A 22,267-nucleotide genomic window follows, 5' to 3' on the forward strand; every position below is an offset into this window, starting at 1 on the left:
ATTACTGCACACAATTAAATTATTCCAATAATAAATAGTTCCAGAAATAAATCTGTACTGAAGGATTTTATTTTACAGGTAAATAAGTCCCTGCAAAACGTCTGAGAACCCCTTCTATAGACAAATGCCACAGAAGAACCGTTTTGTGGAGCCTTTGTGTTTTTGACACAACTAATTAATAACTTTCTACTATAAAGATCCGTTCATTTAATTGTAGCCTTTATGGTGGATCTTTAGTTCTATGTAGAAAAAAATGGTTATAATGGCAATAATGAAAGTAATATAAAAGCAATGTGCCAGTAGAAGTAAGGGAAATAATAAAAGCTGGTTAATTGCTAAATTAAAAATGCTGCCATCTATTCATTTTTTGCAACGCTTATCCTACACAGAACAGCAGGGGAGTCTGGAGCCTTTCCCAGGGGACTTGGGGTACGAGGCAGGGGACAACCTATCGCAGGGCGCAATCACACATACACTATGGACAATTTGGAAAATGCTAATCGCATATCCTTGGACTGGGGGAGGAAACCGGAGTACCTAGATTCACAGGGAGAACATGGCGGAGGCGGGAATCGAACCCTCAACCCTGGAAGTGCGAGGCAAACATGCTAACCCCTAGTTCATACACAGAATGTCGATGTTCTGAAGACACAGTGGTTTATTATACAGTATATAATTCCTTTACCATTTTTGCATTGTAAGATGTTGGAATTTGACAGTATTGTCATTTTGTTCTGGTTATATATATATTTAATATAATTAATATATATATTTAATATATAAGTTTAATATAATTAACTTATATTTGTAAACAATCACATATTTTATTATGTCATATATCACATACTCTTTAAACTCTTCAACAGAACCAATAAACCAGTTTACACCTGATAGTTGTCTTTACACAGCCTTAGAAACCTGCAATTTTTAGTCATACAGCCATAAGGTTTTGTGTCCAATTCAATAAGTTCTCTCAATCTCTGGAGATGGAGCGTATGGATTCCTGATATTCACTGAGAGAGCATTTTTTATGTGCTCCACAGGAATGGAGCAGGCAGACAGCAATCGTTAGTTTTGCTTTTATCTCCAAGGACATTTAAAGGCCCAAAAGGTGGGCCATCAAGACATCAGATAAGCATTATCTCCATCAATCAATAGTCTCTGGCCAGCATGCTTTTCATAACCTTTATTTAATCCTGCCAGGGCTGCTGAACATGCTGCTCCAGAGGGGCTCTTTTCGGGTGCAGGAAACCTGAAATGCAGGGTTAAGTGTCCAACAGCAAGGGATTTAGACTGTGTAGAACCTGTAACGTGGTGTGGCGGGTTTACCCCACTGAGCAGCTCAACTAGCACAATGGAATAAACTCAAGACCCCAGAATAAATAGGGGTGGAACAATAGGGAAAAACTCACAGCATCATAAAGGCACAACCCAATATCACTTTATATACATATATGTTAAAAATATATATGTAAAAGTTACATAAAATAAATCAAGTTCTAGATATAAATGCTACAAAAAATGTTCACGTGCAAATTGCGCCTGCTGTCATAAAAGACTTCATGAGAAACGATTTCATGCAACAAGTAGCAATCTTGGCAAGGATGAAGGTTCTCAGCAATATTATACAACAATCAAAGACCTTAAACATCCCTGTCAGTACAACTGGTTCGGTAATATGGGCAGTAAACTGAGAAGCTGTGGCTCAGGTGGTAGCGCAGGTTGCCCACTAATCGTAGGGTTGGGGGTTCGATTCCCGGCCCACATGACTCCACATGCCGAAATGTCCTTGGGCAAGAAACTGAACCCCAAGTTGCTCCCGATGGCAAGCTAGCATTGGTGTGTGTGTGTGTGTGTGAGTGAATGGGTGAATGAGAACCAGTGTAAAGCTAAGCTTAAAAAAGCACTATATAAGTGTATAATAAGCAGGTATGACCACAACTATGATATGTGGTCATATAATATTACCACAACTCATCGTCCCTGGACAGGTGCGCCATGCAAGATTTCGCAACATGCTCTCAGACTAATGATAACGAAGGTAAGAAAGAACTCAGCAGTCACTCAAAATGAGTTGCAGGACAACCTGAAAGCAGCAGGAACAGCAGGTACACCGAAAACAATAAGGAGTGAACTGCACCACATTCATCTCTATTCCTACACCTTACACTAAACTCCTCTGCTGAAAAAGACGCACAGAGATGAACGCCTAAAAGCATTTAGAGAAATCAGAACTCTTTCAGAAGAGCACGTATAATCCCAAGAACAGCACAGACACTGTGAACTACTGAAGTGGGAGCATCCTGACATGGAGCTGCTTCTCTGCAAATTGAAGAAAACAAAAATGGAGAAGTGTACCAGGACATATAAGAGGAGAATTGAATCTCATCGACCAAGATAACAACCAGCCAAAATAACTCAGGCTTTGCATGACCTAGCCAATGTCCTGACCTGATTCCCACTGAAGACTCATGGAGGATTATGAAATTGCAAGTCCATCAATGGGACCGTCGTAACCTTGGGGAATTGAACACGATTTGCCAAGAGAAATGGGCCAAAATTAAACCACAGTGCTGCAAAAAGCTAATTACTTCTTACCGTAGACTCCTTGAAGTATCTTGAAGATGTAATTTTGTAAAACAAAGTACTAAAGTTGGTCATTTGTGGTGTCTGAATACTTTTGTTCCTGGATAGTTCAATTTCATTTTTTAAATCATATCTTTGTTCACGTTTATGAATATATTCTTTTTTGTTTATATTTAGGAATACACAGTCAAAAGGCACTGTGTGTACTTTTGAAGTGGATATATGCACAGGAAGTACATTAAATAACTGTAACAAAAGTGTCTGAACACTTATTTCTCCTCACTGTATTAAAGACCATGACCTTAAATAACATACAACATTATACTCCTAAGCCTTCTCCTGAAGGCTTACTCCTACTTCTAAGCCTTCTCCTGAAGGCTTACATTCCCTCACGCAATCTGCGATCAATCAACGACCGACACTTAGTAGTACCTACTCAGTGTGGCTTAAGGTCCCTTTCAAGAACCTTCAAACTAACTGTTCCTCAGTGGTGGAATGAACTTCCAACCTCAATCCGGACCGCAGAATCTGTCACCATCTTCAGGAAACAGCTAAAGACCCACCGCTTCCGTGAACACCTAACCGACCCCTAAAAAAAAAAAAAAATAATAATAATAATTACTCTGGCACTTACACCTCTACTCTGCGCACTTTGCTTCTTCTGGAACTCAATTAGCGGATCTTGTATGGTAGCACTACTTGTATTGTTCTCTGCTTGATATATCGCTTTGCTTGTATTTTCTCATTTGTAAGTCGCTTTGGATAAAAGTGTCTGCTAAATGAATAAATGTAAATGTAAATGTACACAGGTAGAGCAAGTATTAACATTTTTTAGCTTGAAATATTTTACATTTCTTGTTGATTGTCTTGATAATCTTTAATGAAAAAAACCCCAAAAACAGTTCTGAGCAATTTTCACCTGGAATGTTTTTTTTAATGTAATTTTATTTTTTTATAATAGCAATTCTGAAATGCTTTACAGTCAGGGTGTCTTTCAACATTAGAAACATCATTTAAATGTGTACAAAAATATTTACTAAAAAATTGTGGGGTTTTTTTTTCCATTTCTTGACTTTTCACCCAAAGAACCCATTTTTAATAAAATTCTCATTAGATTCTAGTTACCATTATTTACAGCATAATAACTTTATTAATGGTGGGTTGTGTTTTGCACAGCTGTAATAAAATTAGAAAACTGCATAGGGTTATGCTTCATAGACCCCACTTTGAGAACCATGGTTTTATAAAGAGGTTTACTCTAGGGATGGTCTATGTCAGAGCAAATACAGAGATTATTTAATTTGTATCTCAAAGAACAAATACGTTAAAAAAAATAATAAAATAAAATAGATTTTCATGAAATTGCATTATGAATTATCTCATCTCTCATTTAAAAGGAGAAAGAACATTTCTATTTTGTTCTGTTTTTCAAAATCAACTTTACATATTAAATGTGTAGCTTGATTGTGCCCTGCGATGGACTGGCACCCTGTCCAGGGTGTACCCTGCCTTGTGCCCGATGCTCCCTGGGATAGGCTCCAGGTTCCCCTGCGACCCTGAAGAAGGAGTAAGAGGTAGAAGATGGATGGATGGATGGATGTGTAGCTTGTAATGTTTAAAATGATTCCACATGTGTAACAATCATAGTATATAAAATATACATTTGAAGAACTGTTTCCAAGATTGAATCTTGCTCATTTATTCATTCAAGGCTTTGGTTTACATTTTTTCCTGTAAATTAGCTCTGCCTGAGAAAAAAAAAAATATATATATATATATATATATATATATATATATATATATATATAAAAAGGCAACTCACAGGACAAACAATTTCGTCATGGGGTGGGTTAGGCACCAGAGGGCTTCAAAAATTACAAACTGCTTCTTTAAATGTTTTTTTGTTCGAGCACATTTTAGCACTTCTTAACAAAAAGAACCATTTCTACTACTTAAATTCTTGAAGTGCTAAATACAAATAATTCAAGAATCTTGTGCAGACCCAGTCATTTACACTGTATATAATATAATAATAGTCCTCTTTTATCAAACAATACAAACAAATTAACAAATTTAATTTGGTAACCACCTCTGGGGTTGGGGGTTCGATTCCCAACTCCACCCTGTGTGCATGGAGCTTGCATGTTGGATTGGTTTCCTCCCCCAATCCAAAGACATGCGCTGTAGGCTGATCGCCATTTCCAAATTATCTGTAGTGTGTGAATGTGTGTGTGATTGTGCCCTGCAGTGGGTTGGTGCCACGTCTTGTGCCGTGTGTAGGATAAGCAGTATGGAAGATGGATGGATGGATGTTGTCAGGAGCATTTACACAATAAATGTGTTATTCATGAAAATCCAGTTAGTTCATGAGAATAATCTCATCCTACAAGAACTTTGAGCTTGTGTAAATTTACTACAAGGAGAATTATTAATGTGAACCATATAACAAATCCTGCAATCATATGGCGATGAGTTCAGGAATTTGTATGTACAGATTATGTTGACAAGTTTAAATTGCTCATTTATTTCATTTGCACACATGGATTTCGTGAATTTTTCGTGTTTCTTATTAACGACTTCAAAATTTGGAGCAATCCGAAAGAAATCCATAACTTAAAAGAAATAAAACTGGCTAGTCAATTAGAACAAAAGAAATGGCACCCTATAACAGGAGGAAGAATTGGTGTCTATGGTAGCTGACACACTGCAGCGTCTGAGCTACATTACTGGCAGCTTTAGCAGACATCACACTTTGGAGGAGCTCTTTTACCGTTTAATCATAATTTTGTCATTTCAACTCTGTGAGCTTGTGGTCATCACTAAATTCTGTGAATGTGCTTTGCAATTTATGGGTGATTGGCATTTATCAACATATATGCGTGAGTATAAAGAACATCAGCTAGATAAATTTTTGTAAATCTAGAAAGAATTTTTTTTTTTGGTCTATGAAAACATAATACATGACTAATTATTTACAAAAAGATTGATATATGAGGCCTATAACTTTTTAAAGATTTTCATACCGTGATATACTGCTTTACTGATAAAACTTCTCATCCTGCCAGATGTCTTTCGACAGTCTGTGACAAACTATTTGTGATTTAGAATTGTTAATTAGATTGGATAAAGTCAACCATTTCTTTCTTACTTTCTCTTTCTCTCTCTCTCTCTCTCTCTCTCTCTCTCTCTCTCTCTCTCTCTCTCTCTCTCTCTCTCTCTCACACACACACACACACACACAGACACACACACAAATCCAGGTGATTTGCTCCAAGAAAACTGGACTACACCAAGACAGTTTCATTAAGTTTAGTTCTGGCAGATCAGAGACACATAGGCACTAAACACACATTCATCATAAAAGCTGTTCATTATGAATTCAGGCATCTGGAGAAGGACAGCAGACACACATCAACTGCTCAGCTCTTAATTAGACACACAAAAAAGTCTGCTATGCCTTTTGGGTCTGCATTGATGTCCTGCATTTCTCCAGATGAGAATATGATAAGAGGCTATTTTTAACTACCTGAAGCAGCAACCTAATTAGGGTCCATATAAAAGTTATGCGAATTGACAAAACATACCATAATACAGCAAAAATACACAAACTTCAAAACTTTAATACCTATAGCAAGCCATTTTCCAAGGTTTTTTATTTTTATTTTTTTAGAATTTTCGAAAAATTGTCAAGAGCTCTTTAGGAGTTGTGACATTATACTCAGCAAAAGCAACAACAAAAAAAGAAAGCGTCAGACTTTTTAAAGTGTAAGTTTCTTAAATATATGTCATCCAAACACTCATAGCTCCTTTCCCCTGGCCATGATTATTAGTATTATTTGTTTTTATATCTGAATGCTTAATCAGATAAAATCCACAAAGAGGATCCTGAGGGTAGGACTGATCCTCAGATGAACGACTAAATTGTGTGTGAACCTATCACAAATGGAGCCTATCACAAGCAAAAGACAGTGAGAGTGCAAGAAGAAAGACAACAGTAGTCATGGTTATGGCTACTCCTTTTAGATACGAAATAGTTCTGTGAAGATGTAGGGGAAGCTAATTAACACTGACAAAAACATGAATGCCATTTTTGATACTGAATCAGAAACTCATTACAAACAAACAAACAAAAAAACTTCCTGCTAATACACAATATTAAACCACAAGTTCTTATGAACTGGTTTCAATGGAGAAGCAACTCTAATTGCTGCCTGCATCTCCCTAAACAATCTCTCCATCCTCCATTTTCATTCTTGTCTTCAAAAACGGCAAGTTGGACTGTCAAGACCTTTGAAGGTGTCCAGTGGTATCCGGCACAAAGACATTAGCAGCAGATGCTTTAAGTCCTATAAGTTATGAGGTGAGGCCTCCGTGGATCGGACTTGTTTGTCCAGCACATCCCACAGATGCTCGATCAGATTGAGATCTTGGGAATTTGGAGGCCAAGTCAACACCTTTCACTCTTTGTCATGTTCTCCAAATCATTCTTGAACAATTTTTGCAGTGTAGCAGGGAGCATTATCCTGCTGAAAGATGCCAGTTCCATTAGGGAATACCGTTGCTTTCGGTGGTGGACAGGGGTCAGTATGGGCACTCTGCAACTACACAGCCCCATACACAGCAATCGGCAATGTACTGTGTGGTCTGACACCTTTCTATCGTTGCCAGCATTAACTTTTTCATCAATTTGTTTTACAGTAACTCTTCCGTGGGATCGGACCGGATGGGCTAGCCTTCGCTCCCCACATGCATCACTGAGCCTTGGGCGGCCATGACTCTATTGCTGGTTCACCGGCTGTCCTTGGTAGGTACTAACCACTGCATACTGGAAAAACCCCAGAAGACCTGCCATTTTGGAGATGTTCTGACAAAGCTGTCTAGCCATCACAACCTGTGAAGCTCTGGTTAACTCCATGCCCAAGAGGGTTAAGGCAGTGCTGGAAAATAATGGTGGCCACACAAAATATTGACACTTTGGGCCCAATTTGGACATTTTCACTTAGGGGTGTACTCACTTTTGTTGCCAGCAGTTTAGACATGAATGGCTGTGTGTTGAGTTATTTTGAAGGGACAGCAAATTTTACACTGTTATACAAGCTGTACACTCACTTCTTTACATTGTAGCAAAGTGTCATTTCTTCAGTGTTGTCACATGAAAAGATATAATCAAATATTTATAAAAATGTGAGGGGTGTACTCACTTTTGTGAGATACTGTATATATGTAAGATCTCTCCAGGTTAAAGTCTTCAGGTTAAGATCATGTAATAAGTGATAAACTCCTGCAGTGTAAACAGTAGAGCGAACCTCAGATTTGTAAACTTATGTAGTGTCCGCTAGACAACTGTAAACTGCAGATATCATGCTGCTTTTGTTTATTTACAAGATGAACCGGTGGCATTAATATGTTAATTACATTTCTTTCTTCTGCTAGCATCAAACTTCCACCGAGGCTGGTTTTTAGAAAACGCCAAAGACACTGAAAGGGAATATTGTTCCCAGAAAAGTAAAACAATGTCCTATGTAAAGAACAAAACACAATGGAGCATCCTGTTATAGGAAAATTATTAATGATGGGGTGGTGTGATGTGCCCAGATGCAAAGCAGAGTTATTGTAACTAGCCCAAAGTTGAATATTTTCCTACAACATCAGGTGTTTAATTCCCCTTTGTATGTGTTCTGTATCTGTAACATACAGAAACGATAGCATATTAAAACAAGTACATTAATATAAACCTGGCAGCCAGAACTACTGTCTGATCTGTGATGTTATAAAGGACTAGTCAACACCTTCTGACCAATCATTCAACAGCACTGTGGTATGAAGGATTATAGCACAGTGAGGATCAACTTAAACCCATCCTGTAGCACCATGGATGATGCAGAACAGATTTATACTTACTGAAGCTGTAGCATTTGTCAGTTAACAATCACTGGCAGAAGAAGGACAATAATAATTAATAATTAATGATAATCCTGCAATGGTACATTGAGTAACTGTAGCATTTGTCAGTCACAAATTATTGGCTTCTTGTTGGACACATGGCAGCCATTTGGCTTGGCACCACACTGGAGGAGGAAGTGGTCTGTTTTCCACTCAGCCACTTAAAAGGAAGGAGTGATTCCAGAACTTTACTTCTTCCCAGCTCCTCAGACTTGCAAAGTGAATCTCTTCAATATACACAATTGAGACCATTTACATCTTAAATCGCTAGGTATTTTTAACTACAGGTTGTGTAGCCTGATGGCAGCCCATTTCAATGGTTCACTGCCAATGCAAACTGGAATAACTATCAACGCATAAACCATGTTTTACTCATTTGAGCATTTGTGCAATACACTTGCAATACCTATACACACTTATCATGGTAAACATAATACCACTGAAATGCTGTCTATTAGAAATTATTCAGTAATATTTCCATATATATTGTTTCTTTATTGCCATTGCTTATGTGCTCAAACAATATTAAACACTCTGCATGCATTCAAATTTGACAGGCTAAAATCGAATGAAAAATGTGTTAATACAGACTCCAGATGCTGACAGCTGTAAACAAAACAATTAAATTGAACAGTGTGAATGGGAGGCTGGAGGTACAATGGATTAAGAAAGTGTTAAATGTTTGTATAAACAGCTCCACCATTGTAGGCAAGATACACTACTGTACATTCTGATGGAATACACAAAACTGGATATAAAATATAGAATACAACAAAATAAGACCATTTTTTGGTATGTCTGACAAAAAAAATATGCATCAAAATAGCGGTTGGACCAAGAAAGTCATACTGCTTTGCTGTTCTATGGTGGCTTCGATTCTATGGTGGCTTCTAGCTTCGATTCAAATATACGTATATAGCCCTTTCAACAATGGACATTGTCATAAAGCAGCTTTACAGTGAAGTGCAAGAAGTGACAGCTGCAAAGAAAATCTGCGTGAGACATAAGGAAGAAACCTCGAGACTCAGAATGGAACCCATCCTCTTCTGGGTGACAGCGGATAGTGCTATTATGAGTCATTACTCTTCCATAACTGTAGGCTATAAAGTCATACAGTACTGAATGTGTTGAAAGGCTCTTTAGTTTGAGCATCAGGGTCTTTTTCGGTATTCAAAGTTTTCCACTAAAGAACGGATGAGACTTTAGCATAATTTTTTAGAAGGGCAATCTTTAGGGTACCCAGTCATAGTATAGTATAGGAAGTGAGATTTATCACAATATGGTTGGAAAATGTTTTGGACAACAACTACTACTACTATACTACTACAACTATTACTACAACAACCACTACTACTACAACTATTACTACAACTATTACTACTACTACAACAATTACTACAACTATTACTAATACAACAACTACTACTACTAGAACAACAACAACAACAACATCAACAACTACTACTACTACTACTACTACTACTACTACTACTACTACTACAACAACAACCACTACTACTACAACTATTACTGCCACTACAACTACTATTACTACAACAATTACTACAACTATTACTACTACAACAACTACTACTACAACAACAACAACAACAACTACTACTACTACTTCTACTACAACAACAACCACTACTACTACAACTATTACTGCTACTACTACTTGTACTAATACTGCTACAACAACTACTACAACAACTACAACAACAACAACTACTACTACTACTACTACTACAACTACATGTACTAGAAAAAAAATGAAAGTAAAGAAAATGAAACATGAGGGTATTCTGCAACAAGACAGCAATCCTAAACATAAGGTTAAATCAACAAAGGAAAACACTAGACCGTTAGCAAATTGAATCTTAAGTTAATGTTTTGGCTGTAAATACACTCAAAATAATCTATGGAAAGGCATTTGAAGCCAATATTTAATGCATAAATATGCCACAATACAATACTTTATATGACTGTTCCTTTAAAGATCACAAAAAAAGTTGTTTTTTGTCCACAGTGAAGACTGGAGGAAACCGAATCTTTGGAGGAGATGGCATCTCGGGCATTTCTACTCGAGATAAGTCTGGCAACCTCTCAGACTACACATATATGATTTGTATCATTTGACTGGGGAGCACCAGAACTTAAGCACTTGTGTAATCAGATTCTGAATATGAGGAACTTTCCCCACATAAATGTTGACATAACTTCAGGACTTCAGTTTCTATATATGGCTCTCAATGTCTAAATGTTTTTATGTGGAAAAAATGGAAGTAAATAAGAATGCCAGTGGCTCAGTAGTTGACGGTTCTGTGCTAAAAAGTTGCAAGTTCAAATCCCAGGACTTTCACAGAGTGGCTCTTTACAGAATGTGCATAGCTTTGTGCACCGACTGTACTCTACGTCATTTGTAGATAATTGGGGGGGGGGGGGGGGTGTACCATTCATTTGACACACACTACACTTCTAAAGTAAGTGCAGCATGGAGGTGCTTTGTGCTGCATGCTGTGTAGAGAGTAATGGTGTCTCAGAGCAACTTGTATGCTCTGATGTTGCTCAGTAGTTTCGTCCTGGCTGCGTGAAGCAGAGGCAGCAACAGCAGTGTCTGCCCTGATTTCTCACAGGGTTTAATTACAGCTTTAGGTCTGATAGACTCCAGTTAATCCTTGCAGGCTTAAAGTAAATACCTCATCTGAGGTGTAAAGCAGGTCCTCATAAACTTAACACACACACACACAGATCTTATAAAAATGACACTGATAAACAGAGACGAACATGAACACAAGCTTCTTTTTTAGCATGCTATAAGAAACTGAATTACAGTGCAGTGTGTAAATAATTGAACAGTAAATAGGTTTTTGGCCCTGGACTCCATCTGAAATGAAATATGGAGCATGTACATTTTACACACTCACACTCACACACAGCCCTTTCTTCTTCGGTAATGAAATGAGCTGGATAGCACGTCATTCTATTTCATGACTCAGATACCAAAGCTGTGACATTTCCTTTAGCATTTCTTAGATGTCGGAACATCACTGAGGATCTCACTGTCTTTTGCCTTCTCTCACTAAATCTCTCTCTCTCTCTCCTCAGTGTGTATGGACGCAGCAGCACTTTTTATGTATTTAAAAGTGCGACCGTGATTTTAAGCCGATTCCATGGTGAGCTGTCCTTCAGGCATTTCATTTATCCTACAGTCCAAATTCAAGCGAACGGACCTGAGAAACCTCAGCAGACACCACCACACACACATATATACACACATTTACATACACACACACACACACACACACACACACACACATGATTCTGACATGCCAATGTAATTATCCGATCACTGACATAACATAAGGATGGTGTAAAACAACAAGATCACCATTACTCTAAAGGTGTCTCACTCCAGGATGTCTCACTCTGGATAAAAATCACATCGACAGTGACAGGAGTGTGCCAGCATGTAATTGCATGTGAACTGCACAGGATGATGGAGGTGTGACAGGCAGGCTGTCTCTGCTCTGAATGGAATCACTGCCACGTAAGTCATCTGTTCAACACTCTGGGATTCGCTGTAGATAAAGCAACAATTTGGCTGAAAAACAATTTTCCATTTACAAAATGTTTAGTGAATGTTAGTTGGGTAAATATACTGTGTATATATTATATTGCACTATATGTACAAAATTATGTGGACACCTGACCATCACAACCAGATGTGCCTGCTGAACATCGCTATCTCTTTCCAAAACCATGGGCATTAATATGGAGTTGGTCCCCTCTTTGCTGCTATAACAGCCTCCACTCTTTTAGGAAGTCTTTCCACTTGAGTTTGGAACATGGCTGTGTTGATTTGCCCATTTATCCACAAGAGCATTAGTGAGGTTGGGCACTTTGCAGGCCACTCAATTTCTTCCATATCAATCTTGGCCTATCATGCCTTTATGGAGCTCGCATTGTACACATGGGCATTGTCATGCTAGAACAGGTTTGGGCCCCTTAGTTACAGTGAAGGGAAATCTTAATGCTGCAGCATACAAAGACATTGTAGAAAATTGTCTGCTTACAACTTTGTGGCAATAGTTTTGGGGAAGAACCACATATGGGTGTAATGGTCAGATGTCCATGAGCTTTGGTATCTGGCAAACCCTGTGGTATCTTGGAACAAAAAATGGTAGCAGCATATCATTTAAGTCCTGTAAGTTGTGAGGTTGAGCCACTGTTGTTCCAGGACATCCGACAGTATCTTGATCAGATTGAGATCTGGGGAATTTGGAACATGTTCCTCAAACCGTTCCCAAATAAGGTATGCACTGTGGCATGGTGCACTATCCTGCTAAACGAGGTCACTGCCATTGGGGACTACCAGAGCCATGAAGAGGTGTTCCTGCTTAGCAATGATGTTTAGGTAGGTGGAATGTCAAACTGACATCCACATGAACAGCCAGACCCAAAGTTTCCCAGCAGAAAACTTACCTCTCCCCCAACTTACACTCCCTCCACCATCTTGTCTTTTCCCCACAGTGCACCCTGGTGCAATCACTTCCCCAGGTTAACATGAGCACTCTGACCGTCTGGTGTCTACGCACCCCCATACACAGCAGGGTGTAATGCACTGTGTGTTGTGACACATTCCTCTTCCAAGCATCATTAAAATTTTATGTGACTTGTGCCACAGTGGCCCTTCTGTCAGTTCAGACCAGATGGGATAACTTTCGTAGGCCTCACGCATCAATGAACCTTGGGCACCCAACAGCCTGTTGCTGGTTCGTGGTTTGCCCCTCCTCAGACCACTGTCAGTGGGTACTCACCACTGCTGAACGGGACTATATACCAGACCTTGACATGTGCAGTTGATATGAAATAATTAAAGTTATTCGCTATTTCATCTATGAGTAATCAAAATGTTTTGGCTCATCACGTCCATCCATCCATTTTCTGTAACACTTATCCTACACAGGGTCGTAGGGAGCCTGGAGCCTATCCCAGGTGACTTGGGGCACAAGGCAGGGGACAACCTGGATGAGGTGCCAACAATCACACAAACACTCACACATCCATTCACACACTACAGACGAGCTGGAAATGCCAATCAGCCTACAGTGCATGTCTTTGGACTGGGAGAGGAAACTGGAGTATGTGGAGGAAACCTCTGAAGCACAGGAAGAATATGAAATGTCCGTGCACCCAGGGCTGGAGGAATGAATCAAACCACTAACCCTGGAGGTGCTTTGATTTTTGCACTTTTATTGTGGTAAATATGTACAACACATGCTATTTTATGAGACTGTTACTTAAAAATAAGATTACAGAGATTGGAGATATTGTCTGAAGCAAGTACAGTATATGAAGATGTGGGCAAACATGGAGAATATTAGCCTTGTAGATTTTGGCTGATTCATTACACTTGGTGTCATTTCAAACATTATGTAAATTCAAATTTAACACAATAACTTTCTGGGGAAACAGATTGCTGTTGGATGCACTGTGTTAAGTAAAGAAGAAAACACCAGGAGGTGTGCTGCTATAAGAAAATAATTAATACAGGGGTTGTGTGACGCGACAAGACGCAAAGTACAGTTAGCATTAACGACCCAAAGAATATTTAGTGCACCATAGTGTCTAAATCCTCTTATAGCACAGTGATTTGCCAGTGGTTACATTTTGATTAATTAAAGAATGACAAATCATGCTTTTTATCCTTTAACAGTTATGTTTAATATTGTGGAACAACTGCAAAAAGAAAAAAGTTAACTCCTGTTCTCACTTGTGTTACAACAGCCATAACCAGTGAGACAAAACTGTAACTTGGCATGTTTCTGAGAATCCACAAAGCACAGACTCATAGGGGTGTATGATAAGACAAAAAAATTTCATGGAATATCACGAATCTCAAAGACATTTCTAAGATACATGATATGTATCATGATATACATCGATTTTATACATTTTACATCTACAAAACATTGCTTTTCATTTTTGCTATTTAAAAAATAACCTTTTAATTCATTAAGAATAATATGTATATAATAATAATAATAATAATAATAATATATAAAACACTAAAAGGAATTTTTTTTTTTTTTTTTTACAATTTTAGAGATTAAATATAAAATTTTAAACAAATCTGCTGCTTCTAGTAGGTTTGTAATTCCATCCATCCATCCATCCATTTTCTGTACCGCTTATCCTACACAGGATTGCAGGAAGCCTGGAGCCTATACCAGGGAACTCAGGGCACAAGGCGGGGGACACCCTGGACAGGGTGCCAACCCATCACAGGGCACAATAACACACACTCTCACACACTACGGATGCCTACGGAATTTAGAGATGCCAATCAGCCTACAGTGCTTATCTTTGGATTGGGGAGGAAACCAGAGAACCTGGAGGAAACCCTAGAAGCACATGGAGAACAAGCAAACTCTGCGCACACAGGGCAGAGGTGAGAATCAAACCCCTAACCCTGGAGGTTTGTAATTATTTAAAATAATTAATAGAAAGATATCACAATGTCCACCAAATATCAGAAAATGTATTGTGACATAATTCATCACGATATTGATATCACATCAACATATAATACATGTCAGAAAACTTAAAGTTAAAGGACTGACACTGGAGTTACAGAGGACTGACACTGGAGACTCCTTCCAAAAAAGATGCTAAACAAACATTTCATTACAGAAAACTTCGACATACAAATGAATCAACATGTTCTGACCAATCAGAACTGAGTATTCAACAATGCTTTGGTATAATGAAAAAATATACTAAATATATATTTTTTAATATATCCCAAATCCATCCATCATCCATGGATGGATGGATGGATGGATGGATGGATAGCCCAAATATTATTGCCAAAAATGCTGGCCTGAAATTAGACATGCAACATGTCGCATGGTGTATTCAAATCTTGTACATAATGAAGTTGTAATATTCAAGGCCAATTCACTCTACTGGGGAAAAAATGTGAGGTTTCCTTTCTGGCATTTAAAAGCAAAATAGCTGAAACAGGGTTTTATAATGGTGCGAGGAGCGTACACATGTGGGAGGATGAGCCTCGAACACAAGTCTCCTTGGCAACTGCACACCTGTGGAGAGCCTATAGAAAAGGCAGGGCCTGAATCAGAGCCCAGAAGTGTGTGTGTGTGTGTGTGTGGGTGTGCGTGTGTGTGTATGTAAGCTTTATGCGGCGTGAAGAGCTGAGGGAAAGGCCGTCTTTTGAGGCTTTTTAAATGTCGCAGGAGAGCTATTCTGTGCTAAAATCAACAACCTGTGTGTTGGTAATGATAAGGCTGTTCTTATATATGTGAGTATTCACCATATTCAATAAAAATACGTATAAATTTATACATATAAAATGCTAAAATAATAAATATTCAATAAAAATGATTTACACTGCTTTAAAAAAACCCAACAAACTAATTATATCATTTATCTGAATGTTCCTTAGGAAGCAATTTATAAGAGCTATGATGTATGAAGCAAGCTGATTTCCATTATAGTGAAGATTTAACAAGCATTCAGAAAGGTAAATAAAAGCTTAATTAAAGTGCATATATCATATGTTATTACTGCAAAATGCAGTGTCCCTTCCCAAGAGCGTACTCTCTCTGCGTGCAGACTCTAAGCTGCTTGAACATTACCTGTTCCTGCTGACATGCGAGCAGTTTGCAAGATAAAGTGAATTAATTTAATATTTGATGAAAGCCAGGATACCACACGCAGCTTGCGAACAGCACCGGCTCTAAGTGCATGGATACCGCTGAGGTTTTTGTGCAGCCTCGTGAAATCATGCTCTTTCTGACAAACTGCAGCTTTCCGAACGCCTTCTCTACCATCTGACATTTCAGCAAATGTGACGAAATTACAATGTATGAGATGCAATGTGTATGCAGCACTGGGGTACACCACATACACTCAGTTATTGCAGGCCAATAGTTTCTCTAAAAAAATCAATGACTACAGGAAGTGCAACACAAAAATGTACTGATGAATATAAGCCGGTTGATCTATTAATTATACACAAAACAATATCTAGTCCGTCATTTATATAGCTCATTATATTTTAGCAAAAAAGCAAAAATAATCTACAGTTGAAGTTTTAAAGTAAGTTTTTTTTCTTCCAGTTAGAAATTTCAATTTATTTTAATATACATAAGCTTGGGTGCATCTCTTCTTAACAATGTGATCAACAAAACAGAGTCCACACCTCTTTCACCGAGACTGACAGACCTCGTTCACCGAGACTGACAGGCACAGAGGCCACACCTTTTTCAATGACACTGACAGGCACAGATGCCACACCTCTTTCACTGAGACTGACAGGCACAGATGCCACACCTCTTTCACTGAGACTGACAGGCACAGAGGCCACACCTCCTTTACTGAATCTGAAAGGCACAGAGGCCACACCTTCTTTATTGAATCTGAAAGGCACAGAGACCTAAACTAAAAGCACAACAACTACGTCTTCTTCCTTGAAACTGGCAGGCACAGAGGCCACGCCTCCTTCACTGGCGCTGAGAGGCACAGAAAGCAGAAGACACGCCTCCTTTACTAAAAGTCAGAAGCAGAAAGGCCACACCTCCTTTACTGAGACTGACAGGCACAGAGACTACAGCTACAGCAACAGCATCTCTTCTACACTCAAAGCATTATTATTTGCAAAATAAACATGCTAATTAATTTGTGACACAAAATTATTAGAGCAATTAGGATTATTTCTTCTACATATTTGTCCAGAAATATTTATTGTTTGCCGAATCAGTTGATCTCTTCTAGAAATAATCCTCACAATAACACGCATCAGATATTAATTAGATAACACCAGTGAAGCTGCTTACAGTGTGACTTATGGGGTTAAAGTGTAGTAATTAAAAACAAAATCTCCATGCTGAAGATGCTATTTCTGGGATAAAGCTAGAAGCCAACAACTATGATGGCATGACAGCTAAAAGGCTAAAGAGAAATCTGGGCTAATTAACAAGCACTACTGCCTCAAACCAAGACAAATTACTGTGATGGATAATATCTCCCATAGAGAGACACCGTGCCGGTGCTTCTGAACTCTGCAAGAAGAACAAGTTAAAAAATCAGCAATGGACATGAAACGGTCCATTTTAGCTCAGCAGAAGTGTTCAGACTCACTGCACAAGTATGGTTTGGGTGTAATGTGAGTTCAGGTGCTTTGATTAAAGGTCGGCTCAGTGATTTTTAAAAAATTTTTTTTTTGGTAACATTCGTTCTTTTTACAATCTTCCATTTTCACTAAAATATCGGTGGGGGGTTACGACGACGTTGTAAACAGTGAAAACAATTAATTCAATAATAAACAAATATTCAACCAATCATGCTGCACCCCGCCATGCCGTGATAGATTTTTTTCTTAGCTTCAAAATTATTGGCACCCTATTAATTCCAAACTTCCTTAGCATGGCACTTTTTGTGTTTATTGGCATTTCTACCTGCTTATTTATTCTTTTATATACGTACTGTATATCTACAAGGCAACAACAGTTTCTAGAGATTAAAAGAAATTTTTTTTAATTATATTTTGTCCCCATCAACAGTGACGATGAATTTGCAGTTACTTTAAATGTTCTTCAGGTTGTCGCTTTCAGCGAATTTGTTGTTGACGGAAAATACTGTTATTTGAAGAGAAAAAAAATTCAAAAAATTTGAATAACTGTATAAATCATTGTATGTAATGCAGTTCCCTCCACTAATATTGGCACCCTTGGTAAATATGAGCAAAGAAGGCTGTGAAAATTTGTCTTTATTGTTTAACCTTTTGATCTTTTGTTAAAAGGGTGCCAATAATTGTTGCACATCTATATTTAAATCTGTGAAATGGATTAATAGTATTAAAGTAATAAAATTACATACTTTCTCATTTTAGGTCTGATGTCAATCACCAGTTTCTGTGTTTAGGAAAATTCTGTGGAAAAAATTCTTCTGCACAGGAACCCCTGAAACCTCTGTATTTGATTTATATATATATATATATATATATATATATATATATATATATATATATATATATATATATATATATATAAATAACGCCATCTTCCAGATTTTTCTCCATCACTCATTCCTTGGGGTTCAAATTTCACCAGCTACTGGAAGTTAAGGAAATGCTTGATGCGAGTGTAGGATTATTTGAATTCACTGCTGAGTGTCAGTATGACCGAAACATCAAATCCAGCAACACACGTACAAAACTTGTCGCTCCATTCTTCTATTTACAGCAGGTGACACATCAGCACATCAATCATCTTGTTTTTCTTCACTTGTTCTATTTTTGTGATGTTTTCTTCCAAGCGAGTGCTTTTTTGCAGAGAAATGGAAAAACACTTTGCATAATTATGTCTTTGCTTCAAACCTATGAAAGCTAATCTTCAGAACAAAGCACATGGGATGCTACTTGACGACTGCATGTTGTCTACTAAAATATCTAGGTGCACAATATTCTGTGGTAAAAATTTTTTTTTTTTTAAATTAAAGATATAGCAATATATAAGCTGTCATTCCAATTCTATGGAGATTTCCAAAGTGTGAAAACTTATAAAAGTACACAGGTAGACTGAAAGCAAAGAGAAAAAAAGACGAGACAGTGAATGACATGAGGTTCAAATGCTGAGCGTGAGAGTGTGATTGCTTTCAGAGCAGAATCTGTATACAACACTTTTTTTCTGCTTTTGGACAAAACCCTCTCAGAGGAGTTTGGCTAATGGAGTTAATAGTAAAAACAAAATCCTGGTGTTAGCTGTTAAAAGGAATGAGTAAAGGAAACAAATAAAATGCCATGCCCCTTAGCCAGCTCCTTTCCCAGGGAGTAGCCATGCGACATGGTAAAGCTGTATAAAAATATAAGAAAAAGAAAAGAAAGACTGTAAACAGAAATATTCATCTACTCATTTGTCTCATACTATATTGTATACTATACTCTGCTCTGTAATCTGTGCTATTTGCTATGTGCTATACTCTGGTCCATACACTGCTCTATACACTATACTCAGCTCTATACACTATACACTGCTCTATACACTATACACTGAACTATACACTATACTCTGCTCTATACACTATACTCTGCTCTATACACTATACTCTGCTCCATACACTATACTCAGCTCTATACACTATACTCTGCTCTATACACTATACACTGCACTATACACTATACTCTGCTCTATACACTATACTCAGCTCTATACACTATACTCTGCTCTATACACTATACTCTGCTGTATACACTATATGCTGCTCTATACTCTACACTCTGCTCTATACACTATACACTGCTCTATACACTGCCCAATACACTATACTCAGCTCTATACACTATACTCAGCTCTATACACTATACTCTGCTCTATACACTGCTCTATACACTATACTCGGCTCTATCCACTCCATACACTGCTCTATACACTATACTGTGCTCTATACACTATACTCGGCTCTATTCACTGCTCCATATGCTGCTCTATCCACTACACTCTGCTATAACCTCTGCTATATACTATATACTCTGCTCTATATCCCAGATATTCAGCTCCAGTGGCAGAGCTTCTCATTAATATACATTAATATACATTTATGGTGCTCAGTATACAGTATACAGCTCCCTGTAATGGAAAACACCATACAGAAATATATCAATGTGTTTTTTTCCTTTTCCCCCTCTTACATTTCTTTCCCTTCTTTCCTTCCATTTCCTTCGTTTTCTTTTCCTTATTTTCTCCCCTTGTACTTTTTTTCCGTTTCTTTTCCTTCTCTCCTCCCCTTGTCCTTTCTTCTGTGCCCTTTCCTACTTTGCTTCCCTTTCACCTGTTTCTTTCCTTCAACTTTCACTTTCTTTTGTTTTTTTCTTTCCTTTCTTTTTGATTCTTTTCCTATTTTTATTCGCATTTCCTTTTCTTGTTTGTCTAATTTTTCTTCCTTCCTTTGTTTTTCATATCCCTTTCCCTTCCTTCCTACGTTTCCTTTCCTTTCCCTTCCATCCATATTTTCTTTCCTTTCTATCTTTCCCCTTTTCTTTCCTTCTCTTTCCTCCTTCCTTTTATCTGTTTTTATCACTTTTTTAAAATAAATGCTTTTTATTTATTTATTTTATTTATTTATTGTCATCATTTCTTTCATTCCTTTGTTTTACCCCCTCCTCTATTTTTCCTTCCTTTATTTACAATTCTTTTTTCCTTCCTTTCTTTTTGTGCTGATTGCGTTACTCTTTAAACCTAAGAAGCAGACCTGTATCATTTCACCTCATCACCTCCAACATTGTTCTACTAAGTGAGTTTGTATGATTGTATAGGATTTGTTTTAACTTATGTTTAGCTATGTTTTAATATTCATGTTTTATTCTGTTTAAATATTTAATTGGTCATTTAAGGTTCATTAAAATTTATTCATTAAATATTCAGAAAAATACATTAACTAGCCATAATATTAAAACCACTGACAGGTGAAGTGAATAACATTGATTAACTCATTACAATGGCACCTGTCAAGGGGTGGGATATATTAGACAGCAAGTGAACAGTTAGTTCTCGCAGTTGATGTGTTGGAAGCCAAAAAAATGGGTAAGTGTAAGGTTGTGAACGACTTTGACAAGGGTCAAATTGTGATACATCCATTGTGAGCATCTTCAAAACAGCAGGTCTTGTGGGGTGTTCCCGGTAGGCAGTGGTTAGTACCTATCAAAATTAGCCCATGGAAAAACAACGTTGAACTGGCGACAGGGTCGTGGGTGCCCAAGGCTCATTGAGGCGTGTGGGGGTGAAGGTTAGCCTGTCTGGTCCAATTCCACAGAACAGATACTATAACACAATTTGCTGAAAAAGTTAATGCTGGTTATGATAGAAAAGTGTCAGAACACACAGTGCATTGCAGCTTGCTATGTATGTGGCTGCGTAGCCACAGACCAGTCAGAGTGCCCTGAGGAATCTGATAAAGAGTTCAAGGTGTTGATTTGGCCTTCAAATTCCATAGATCTCAATCTGATTGAGCATCTGTACAAACAAGTCTGATCCATGGAGCAACGTACAGGACTTAAAGCATCTGCTGCTAACGTCTTGGTGCCAGAGGTATTGTGGAATCCATGCCTCGATGGGTCAGAGCTGTTTTGGCAGCACAATAGGGACCTGCACAATATTAGGCAGGTGGGTTTAATGTTATGGCTGATTGGTGTAAGTTAGAGCTTTAGAAATTCATCATTTATTTTAAATGTGTTCAAATGCAGGGAAATTTGCTGTTAACGCATTGCTGCTGTTAATCATGGTGCCTTTCAAACTATCCACGCAGAAAGTGATCCCACACACAATTAGCTTACACAAACTTTATTTAATCTTGTACAAAGGTAATGCATGTTATTAATATCCTGGCAACTCAATACAGACATTTGCACAAAATGTTTACTGAATAAAGCATATCGTTTCGGCTCTGTGCTTCTCTGATGCAGTACGAATTTAAAAAGCGCTCAACTGTTTGTTAATCCCAGGGCTTGATGTGCTGCAGTTTAGCAACAAGGTATGTTTTTAAGCAAATACGTCAGTTAGTTTTGGAGTTTTTCTCTAGAGCAGTAGAACAGTTTTACTGTTCCTTTTTTCCAGAGAAAAAGTTTCCATTGAGAGAAAATATTTGTGTTGTGAGAAAACATTTGTTTGGAAAAAACTTTTGTGCCTCTAGGGAACAGCAAAAATGCATTGTGAGAAAA

General features: G+C 37.9%; 1 protein-coding gene across 3 annotated transcripts in view; it reads right to left on the reverse strand.

The window, feature by feature from the left end:
• immp2l (inner mitochondrial membrane peptidase subunit 2) overlaps positions 1-22,267 on the reverse strand; it is a 127,836-nt gene that overhangs the window by 54,946 nt on the left and 50,623 nt on the right. Inside the window, exon 4 of one of the 3 annotated variants that reach the window (XM_053631223.1) lies at positions 3,398-4,142. The exons of the other annotated variants lie outside the window; for them this stretch is intronic. Within the exon in view, the coding sequence (XP_053487198.1) occupies positions 4,034-4,142 (109 nt within the window). The 3' untranslated portion in view covers positions 3,398-4,033. Of the gene's footprint in view, positions 1-3,397; positions 4,143-22,267 lie in introns of those variants that run through there. 3 annotated transcript variants of the gene reach the window in all.

The sequence above is a fragment of the Ictalurus furcatus genome, chromosome 8, assembly GCF_023375685.1.
Source record: "Ictalurus furcatus strain D&B chromosome 8, Billie_1.0, whole genome shotgun sequence".
Taxonomy (NCBI): Eukaryota; Metazoa; Chordata; class Actinopteri; order Siluriformes; family Ictaluridae; genus Ictalurus; species Ictalurus furcatus.